The sequence below is a fragment of the Ixodes scapularis genome, unplaced genomic scaffold (assembly GCF_016920785.2).
Source record: "Ixodes scapularis isolate PalLabHiFi unplaced genomic scaffold, ASM1692078v2 PGA_scaffold13__105_contigs__length_92229423, whole genome shotgun sequence".
In the NCBI taxonomy this organism is placed as follows: Eukaryota; Metazoa; Arthropoda; class Arachnida; order Ixodida; family Ixodidae; genus Ixodes; species Ixodes scapularis.
In genome coordinates this window covers 82,368,987-82,378,693 of record NW_024609839.1, presented here as the reverse complement: position 1 = coordinate 82,378,693, position 9,707 = coordinate 82,368,987, and the positions used below count along the sequence as shown (strand labels likewise).

The 9,707-nt window shown below is 46.3% G+C and overlaps 1 protein-coding gene across 4 annotated transcripts in view; it reads right to left on the bottom strand.

Annotated features, from left to right (window-relative positions):
• LOC8034707 (aryl hydrocarbon receptor nuclear translocator-like protein 1) overlaps nt 1–9,707 on the bottom strand; it is a 107,676-nt gene continuing 97,969 nt past the window's right edge. For all 4 annotated transcript variants that reach the window (XM_042290002.1, XM_042290004.1, XM_040220639.3 and 1 more), the window contains 3 exons: nt 8,319–8,541; nt 4,624–4,981; nt 1–2,564 (listed from right to left, as the gene is read on the bottom strand). In XM_042290002.1, coding sequence (XP_042145936.1) covers nt 2,518–2,564; nt 4,624–4,981; nt 8,319–8,541 — 628 coding nt within the window. In that variant the 3' untranslated portion in view covers nt 1–2,517. The remainder of the gene's footprint in view (nt 2,565–4,623; nt 4,982–8,318; nt 8,542–9,707) is intronic.

Here is a 9,707-nt window from a genome sequence, read left to right as displayed (position 1 = left end):
TAACGGTGTGAATCTGATGTATTTAACTGGAAACATCCAAAACAAGGAGAAAACCAACAAGACAATGCAAAAAAAAAATAGCTTCGAACTATACAACATAATTATTATTATCACAAAACAAGGGTCTGCACAGTGTCTTTTCTCTGGGTGTTATCAACTATACACACACGGCACAATGCGGTGGTAGCGGAGCTCTCGACGGAAGGCTCAAACAAGACAACCAAAGCATTTCGCGGAATCCTTGACGCGGTTTTCGCAACAACGTTTTGAGAGGGAACCGGGAACGCTCAACATGCCGACCTAAGTAGTTTATACCTTTAAAGTCTGCAACCGTCACCCTCTCCCAACTCTACTCTACAATGACGGCAGCGTGCGGAGATGATACGGTTAGCTAACCCCTACCCTAACCGCACGTTGCCCGGGAGGTTTCTTGTAAGCGCGGCTATTGGGGTGCTGTTCTCGGCAGTCTCTGGTTTGTTACCTTTGGCTACGTCCAGGACGCCTTGACGAGTTTTTGAAAGACAAAGGCTGCTTTGCATCTCCCCCGGCGTACCTGCCCCGATCCGACCCGGAGCCATCTAAATGGCCAAAAGCCGGCTAACTGGCCCCAAGCCTCCTCTAAGCTGGGTGACTGGCCCCAAGTTGGCTAACCGGCCCCAAGCCAGTTCTAAGCCGGCTAACCGGCCCCAGGCCGGCATACCGCCCAACCCGGCATACCAGCCTCAACCGGCAACCATGTGCTCCTCTGTATTTGTTTTCTCCTAGCTCCTTAAGTGATTGCCTGACAAAGTCACGGTAGCCGATCCGATACAACCCACAAAGAAACATTTCAAAGGTTCCCTTTGCTGCAGACAATACGGGTCGACGCCCGCACAAAACAATGCCAATCCGTTCCCGACTTTGGGTCGATAAAAAAATAAACCTGGGGAAATTTTTTTTTTTTAACGTGACAGACAACTTTCATTTTTAAGTGAAGAATAGTATCACCTGTCTCCAGGCACAAAACACGCACACATTCCCACTCGCAACCGCATTCATCCACAATGTACACACTCTCGAAAATTGCACATTAACTGACGTGTATATTAAATATATCTTCACACATATACATTTTTTCTTCTTGTTTTTACAGCAGGGAGAATTGAACTGTGGTCAGGGGGAGAGGCTGTTTCTGTTTGTTTGTCTTTTTTTTTTTATCACTTCAGCACTGGATTTGTTCCCGGAAGGTTGTCGTTTTCGGCCGAGAAGAGGTGTAAGGCGCATTCAACCCGCCTGACTTCTAACGACGCTTAGCTGCACAACCGTGCCAGTCAGACCCGGTTGTGCAGAAGACTAAAGCAAAAACACAGACCCTCCTCGCCCTGCCAACCCCAAAATCAGTAAAACAATAACAAAAAAGCTAGAGATCCTTGGTAAATGCAACAACAACAACTATACTATGGAGTGCTGATTTCTGAGCTTCCACGGTTCCGAAGGGACACTACCCACGTTCCGACATCGGCAAATGCCGTGCGGCCCTTGAGCAGTGGGCAACGGGATTTGATACGCCTTGTACGGCAGGAAAGACCGATGCGTTATGAAAATAGCTCTCTCACGATGCTACTCTACTGGCTTCCTAATCTCCACGATGATTGCACGAGACGCGGCGTGTTCCTGTGGTTAAGACGCCTTTAACTGCTCCCCTCCCCCTCACATACAATTAAAAGACTAGAACATTTCACATAAAAGAAAAACAACTGAAAAACCTGTTTTTTTCTTTTGTTTGCAAAGAAAAACGAGAGATTCGCGAAAAAGAATGATAATCTCGAAACGAGAGGGCAGAGAGAAAAGCGAGAGAAACTCTGCAACGCAAAAATATCTCTTTGTATCTCGCGCCTCTCTGCCCTCCGTCGCGGCGACCTCTCTCTTTTCCTATTGTTTCCAAGGGCCATTAAGATGACGGAACTATGAATCAGTTGAAAGTATGGCCACATTTCTTTTCTCCCGAGTTAAGTCTTTTCACCACTTGGGCACATTTTCTTTTTGTTTCAATTTTTTTTTTTCTCTGCCCACCGTTTTTCGTTTGTTTGGTCCCCTTCATGGACTGCACTGCACCACATATTGCACTGGCTATCAGTCATAGTCTGTCTACCACACTTGCAAACGGAGCATTGCGGGAGAGTTCTGAAGATGGTGCCGACGAGACGCCAAGGTCACCGAAGAATTGCGGCTGGCACTAATGAACCGAAGCAGGCACCAATGAATCGCAGTGGCATCAATCAATTGCAAATTACACTGATCAATTACCATTGATGCCAATCTGAATGTGCCAATGAAGTGCCATCGAAATGTCAATGAATTGCCGATGTTGCCAATGAAGTGCCATTGGGTTGCTGATGTATGGTCCGTGGCACAATGGGTGCGCCGTCGAAGCGCCGGTGAAACAATGGTGCGGCACTCGAGGTGACGATGTCCCCGGCAGCGTTTCTCTGTCCGTTCGAAAGCACATCTGTACACAACCCGACGATCGCTCTTGGATCACTGCGTATCTTCGGAACCATATTCCTCCGGTTGGTATGATGTTCCTAAAGAATAAAAAAGTGGAGACGAAAAGCATTGCATAATGTAGCTTGTCATCCTTGTTTCGTTTCAAAAGGTCTCAATACCTAAAGCCTAATTGAGGCAGCTGCATTGGTTGCGTTCGGAACGACCGAAACAAAAGCAACGACAAGTTCATTGGGTCAGCTGCTTGCCAAACACAACATGGCAAGCGAGGGTTATATGCAAGTGTCTCGCTCGTTGCCGTCGTTTTGGTTGCCGTGGACGCACCCGACGCAAATAGCAAGAACCAGCCCCGATCGACTGCGTTGCTACCGCTTGTGACTAGTGAGGCAGCACAATGCTGCCATGCCCTGGAACACTTCCGTCAGCATTCCTTTTTTAAGCATCATGTTTTCGCCACGGGCACGGGCTCGGAATAATTCTGACAATGTTATAAGCAATCATTTCGCGTGGATAGTGTGTAGATTTTACATCGACAATACTCCGAAACCTTCAGTCTAATCATATGAAAGTGCTCCAGGGCTACATACCTAATAGATGGCGCTAGTGTTAAAGCCCCGTGAGAAAGTTCACGCTTCACGCAGAGTGTTTCGCCACCATTCGCTCCCAAGCGCCGCTCATTTCAGCGCTGTGCCGCCATTTGCTTCCAATAGCTGCCTGAGACACGTTTCTCGTGCTTTGGCACATTCAATGCTACTTGCGAGACAAACACAAACACATCAGGTGGTTTCAGCCAGTGTGTGTAAACACGTCGGTCTGGAGTCACCGAATGAGCTGCGCTCGTTGTATCGGCACTTCACTTCCCCAATCTTTTTGTGGGCACTGCCATTTTGGTGCTTGGAGCAAAGCAGGCACAATTGGCAATCGTTCCATTTGTGTCGGGAAGTTCAGGACTTCGTCACGGACAGTTTTAACAATTCTCTTAGTATGACTGGCAATTAACAATGGGGGGGTTCTAAGCACCAGGACGGCTGCAGTGCCGCTACTTTGAAGCGTAGCTTACTGAGTGGCTCTAACTTGCTCCGGGCATCACACCTGAGCCAATGCATACAGGGTGTTCCCGGGGAAAAAGGACAGTGTTTTTAGGCCCAGGTAAATAAACTGTGCATTGCAGAAAGCTCAAACTCCGTGAGAATGTGACGCTAGCAGTTAGGATAGAGAATACGAAACTTTGAGAACATGACGTTCCCTGAAACGAAAGGTAACTGAGAAAGACAAAATGCCTTTATGAACAGACATCCACCTAAGCCTAATATCGCCAAAACAAGAAATGACGTTGTGGGCATGTGTAGCATTTACCGTAATATCTTGAGATATAGCTCACCTAAATTTGAAAGAAAATGGGGTGAAAATAAGAAGTGTGCTAAGTTTCAATGTGCCATAAAAAGAAGTTGAAAAAATGCTAGTTTTAGATTTGGTGACTCAAAACTTGAGATTGCTGGGAGGGGCGATGAACCAAAGGTGACTGTCCTTCCCAGTCAGCAATATTTGCTTATCTCCTGCCGCGGCTAAGTAACACCATTTCTGCTGAGGTCACCATTAGGTGACCTCAGCCCTCCAATCACTAGAAGTCTGCTATCTTTCCGTGTTTCTGAAAAAGTAGCAAATCGTGCCAAAAATAGGGTCGGGTTATCTTTCGGGGGTGGACATCTCTCGCGATATTATAGTATTAAGGTGAAAAAAGCTTGTCAGAAAGAAAGAAAACAATATTCTCTTTCTTGCTAACAGCTGTTTTTCACTTGTATAAATCCCACATGTGTACCCGATGACAGTTCTCGTTTTAACGACATAAAGCTTGGGTAGATGTCGACTTGTGGAGCGATGACGTCTTTCCCAGTTATCTTTCGATCCAGGTGGCGTCCTGTTCTCAAACTTTCGCGTCGTATATGACAACTGCTAGCATCACACTCTCGCGGAGTTTGAGCTCTTTGCGACACACAGTCCATTTACGCCAAGCCAAAAAACACTGTTCTCTTCCCTCCGGAACACATACAACAACCTAGACAGAACAAAGTTTCACTGCGAAAACGTCACGAGGGTTGCCACACAATGGCAGCCATTAAGAGACCCAAAGCCACTCACGGCGTCCATCGCTGGGCCAGGGACCCGCGTCTTCGCCGGCGTGCAGGAGCGCGTCGCTGCGGAGGTCGTGGGGTTCCCGCTTGATCTTGACCAGGCAGTCCGATCCGAGGAACAAGTTGGGCTCGACGAGCCGGGAGAGGGACAGCGGGTCCCTGGCGGCGGCGCTGGCCGCCTCCGCGAAACCGCCACTGCCCAAGGCCCTCTGGGACCGGTGCAGGGTGTAGGAGGCGAAGAAGTCGCCCAGCTGCTGGACTGTCATGTCAGTGATGTGTGGGGAGAAGCGCTCGAAGAAGGTGCGCAGCTCGCGCTGGCCGTCCTCCTCCGTCATCAGCGTGTTGATGCACACAAAGTGGTCCATCTGCGTTGGACGGGCAACGCCGGGCTGTCAATTCGTTTCATTTCTCTGTTCCCCGTTCACTGGGAGCTGGCAGAGACTGAAGGCCGGTGTAATGCCTGACAAGGACTCTGTCCCCTACACAGCTTTGGCAGGAGGCATTTTACGTAATTTCTATCAAAAAGAGGAAATCTCACACACCAGAAAAATATACAACGATTTATATTATCAAGAACAATATGAAAGGGAACAGTTTATTTTTTTGTTTGTATTATTGTGCGATTGGAACATGCGATGTAGCACATCATCTAAAGTCACTAATTAAGAAGTTAACTGAAATATCTATGTTAATTAATAGCCTAATGGCACGAGCAACCTTGTTTAGAGTGGCCGGAAAGTAGGGTAAGCTAATAGCAAAATTAGAAATGCGCCAAAGCAACTCTTTTTTTTTTTTTTTTTTTTAGGTAATTTGGTACAGACTAAAAAAAAACACTCTGTATTGGCGACTCCAGCAAAATCAACGACGAGTAGCGGCAACACCGAGAAGCTCGAGGAAGGAGGTTGTTTCAACTCTGTCGTCTGCTATCGGTGCTTGGTTCTCGTAGGCAGCATAGAAACAAACGTCATTTCCAGTAATTATTTTTATGCTTCCGCCGTGTCATTCCTACATACTGACAGCTAGAAGAAGGTTTTTACCATTGAAAAGTCACTTTGCTTTCATATGTGACACCTATCTTACGTTGCAGTACAAGAAATTTATGGTGGTCCCAGATGCTGAACGACGAAAACGACCTCTTTTCGTCCACCATTTTGCCTGACCAGCACGCCCCCTATAGTTTGCTGGAGTTGCGAATACTAGCTGGAGTCTTTTTCAGGAACTGTGTGTAACGCCGCGCTTTGGGGAAGTGCTTTCCCCTTAGCTCACAAGTGCACTGTGTCCAAGCAAGATGCGTGAAAGTGCGAAACCTACCCCACGGATGTCGATTCACTGCAGCAAGCGGTTACAAGTGCACTAACGATGCTAGCTATTCAGTCAGAACAGACAACGAGCATGAGAAATATTTCTAAACTTTCAAGTTCAGTCAATGTGAGGTACAGAGATCAAATTGAATATAATGTTATATAAGGCAATAATCAAAAGTCTCGGAAACTCGCACTAGCCTACCCCAACAATCCGGCCACGTAACGAGGCCCGACTTATTTTATTTTCAGTGTTAATAAACCGAAAATAGGTTTTGGTGCCATGTTGGTGCAAATTCTCCACATTTTGGCAAAAAATAGCAGGACGCAGCGAGGCAAGTGCTTTGGTGCAGTTTAGGGTGACCACCTGTCCCACGACTCGCAGGACTGTCCCGCATTGAGGGCTCGTGGTTTGCGTCCCGCAAGAAATATCAAAATCTTCTAAATGCCCCTTATTTCACACTGTCGTAAAATTCACTACGCCACTCATGGTGCTGCCGAACAACGGGGCACGGGGAAGCGCGGAGGTCGCTGGTGAATGTGTGGATCGCAATGGTACACCATTTTCTATCCAAGCACTGCGGGAAGCGACGGTTGTTCTCGCAGGAGAACTAACGTGCATGCACTGTTGTGCCTCTTCCCTTGGTGGCAAAATATTGAGAAAGAAAATTGCTCGCCAAAAGTTGGAAATAAATTATTGTAATTATTTTCAAATCGTGCTGTGCTGTGTCTATGCAAAAAAGCTGCTGTAAAAAATTTTTTTTTTAGTGTTGATGATTACACAAGGGAAAAAGACTGCAATTTACAATGGTCAAAACCAACAACATAAGGTTTGAAATTTGTGTAGGAGCATGTTGGTAAAATAACAGTCGACAGGAAACAAGAAGCCGTAAAAGATTTACAGCTTCTTGTTCTGCTGCAGTCGATTTTATGTTTTTAACTTAGACACATTTATTAACATATGTGGCATTAAAACTTGAAATATATCACTCGAAGTGAAAATTATTTCAGCTTAACTGCCACAATACAATTTGCAGCTGTATAATATGCTTTCGGACAAGACAGGATATTAAAGGGTCACTGACACCCCAAAGGTCGTATTTTCTTTTTATTATCTAAAACGATTCACGTTGTAGTCGTAAACACACACATAAAAAAAAATACTGCAATGTGGACAAAAAATTTCCATGCGCGCGCGCCTTTTTATTTTTTTGTTCTTTTCTCCCGCTCCTCACCTCCTCGCTTCTTTTGATAGGTGACGTCAAAAATCATTAAATTTAGAAGCTTTGTAGGCGACATGTCTATAACATTTAATAACGCCAATCGTAAAACATGTTTTTTAACGCAATTGCGAATGCGCTACGGCCCTTCTTCTTGAAATATCAAAAATCGAAGCCCGTTGTGATGTCGCCCTCTGGATTTTTATTCTCCCTCGAAAAACATGGCGGCGCTCGACACATGTAGCAGAGGGTGATCGGTGAGTCGGGAAATCGAACGAAGTGGCCTTTTACAGGTGCTCGACGACCTCTCAGACTTCGAAAAGGAAATCGCCAAACGGTCAAAACAACTGGGTTTGGTGTCTGTGTATTGTAGTTTCGGTTGTGACACCGCCGGGGTACCGTCGTCTGCTTGAAGCGATAGGCAGCACGGCACTCACGCAGGAAACCGGTTTCCCAGTATTGTAGTTCCCACGACGCCGGCGCCCCTCTCCTCGCTTCGGGTCGCGGAGACACGTTTTGGAGCGGAGGCGCGAAAGAAACTCGACTCTCAGGAGCCCTCAAAATTTGACGCCACTCCACTGGCGCGGATCGCGCGGGAACTTCAAATTCAGCATTTGGAAATTGTTTTTTTACTTCACAAATACTGAATTCCCAAGTTTCAAATTTTGAGGATAATGTCCAGGCATCGTTTTCAATAATTTCAAACAATAAAAAAAAAAAAAATTTTTAATGTGTTAGTGTTTCTTTAAATGTGTTAGCAGAGCCACATTTCATGGCATGTGTGGATAAATTTCCTCAAATAGTTATTTTTTCTATGATACTCTTTCACCCGAGACTGGGACAGAAGGAGGAAAAAAAAAAAATGTTTTCGTGTCCTGTGCCAGTTTTAGGTAAAAAAGCATCATGGTAAATTTCCATCAGCTCGACCTCTGTAGTTGCCACAGTCGAAATATGATATGTTCTTCTCTTCTCTTACACTCCCCCTCCCCTTCCTCTCCTCCCCTCCCCTCTCCTCTCTTCTCTCCCCCCCCGCCATACAGACACACTCTTTCCGGTCATCGTCTCCCGCATTTTGCTAGCAGGAAGGTGGTCACCCTAGCGCACTTAGGTGCAAATGGCGCGGCAACCGCGCCGCAATTCACCACAGAAATGACAATGCGCATCGCCCACCCCTTCGTCACCTGCATCGTGGCTTGGTCATACTGCAGGTATCCCGAAGACCGCAGAAAGATGAAGGACTCGTCCCTCCTTTTCAGGCGGTAGACTACCACTCCCTTGCCGGAGTTGCTGGCCATCATCTGCTTCTGGGCAAACATGGCGATGGCCATGTCGCTCGGGTGGAGGTACTGGTGCGCCGAGATGCCCTGGACCTCGTGAGGCAGGTGGCCCGTCAGCGTGGACAGTCTGAGCAAAGAGAATCGCCCAACTTAGACATTTCGTCAAAAGCGACGATGGTGCAACAGCACTAACACACAGATCCAGTGTTGGGTAAAGTACATCTAATAGGGAGTTCTAAAATAGCGCACGCTAAAGCTTTGCATACGCAAAGAATAGCGTCATCACCACTGCGCGTGCGCCGAACGCTAACCACGTTTTGCGCTTTGCGTATGCTATTTTTCGGAAATCGCGTGCGTTGCTTCTCTAAGGTAGATTCATGATAAAAAGTTGGCTAATGCCAAGACGAGCACAGTTAAAAAATGGCGGCTCCCAGGATCATGGCTGCGGCCGCTTTTGCAAAGTCGTGAGCGCGACGTCGGCGGCATCCTCGATACTGTGATTTTTAATATGGGACGACATTGCACTCGGCTTGGAAAATTCAGTAAGGTGGGCAACTATCACCAGCAACTTGATGCTTGCGACGCGCAAGCATTTTTCGGCGAAGATAGAGTGTGCGAAGGTCAGTGCACGAAACTCTCTTGCCGAGGCGACGTAAATGGACACGACAGGTCGACCTCTCGCGTCGTATTCTTATGTTTAAACAAATCTAAAATGTTACTCTGGACCAAAAAACTTGTTTTTCTCAAGTTACAGCATTTTGTGTGAGAAATAAAAATTCTGACTGTATCTTGGTGGTGTCGCAAGCGGAGATGCTTGGGTTTTTGCGTCGCGGCGTAGAAACGCTATTCTAAAACTCTTGCATAGCGCACGCAAATGGAAGCGCTAAATTTAGCGCTAGCATGTGCTAAAATTGCGTACGTAAGTACTTGAAATAAAGTACAAAGTAAAGAAGAGGTTATATGTACTTCAACTAAAGTAGGAAGTACACTGGGCACAATGTACTTGAAGTACTAAAGTACTAAATACAATGTACTTTCAATGTAAAGCACAAGAACTTTTTAACACAAGTCACGCAGCCACATAGTAGCTTTACTCTCGCTGACAAACTATTTAACACAATCAACTTATAAGGCACTTTTGGTTGTGAAAGCATCATTTTGGGAAACAAGTTAAACAAGACCAAATTTGGGGAGCATACTTTGAAGTGCGGAGCTGTACTTCCCTCAGAAAGAACCAGAGAAGAAATTCCGAGGACACCTGATTACTTCTTACTAGTTGTGAATGCGAAAGCA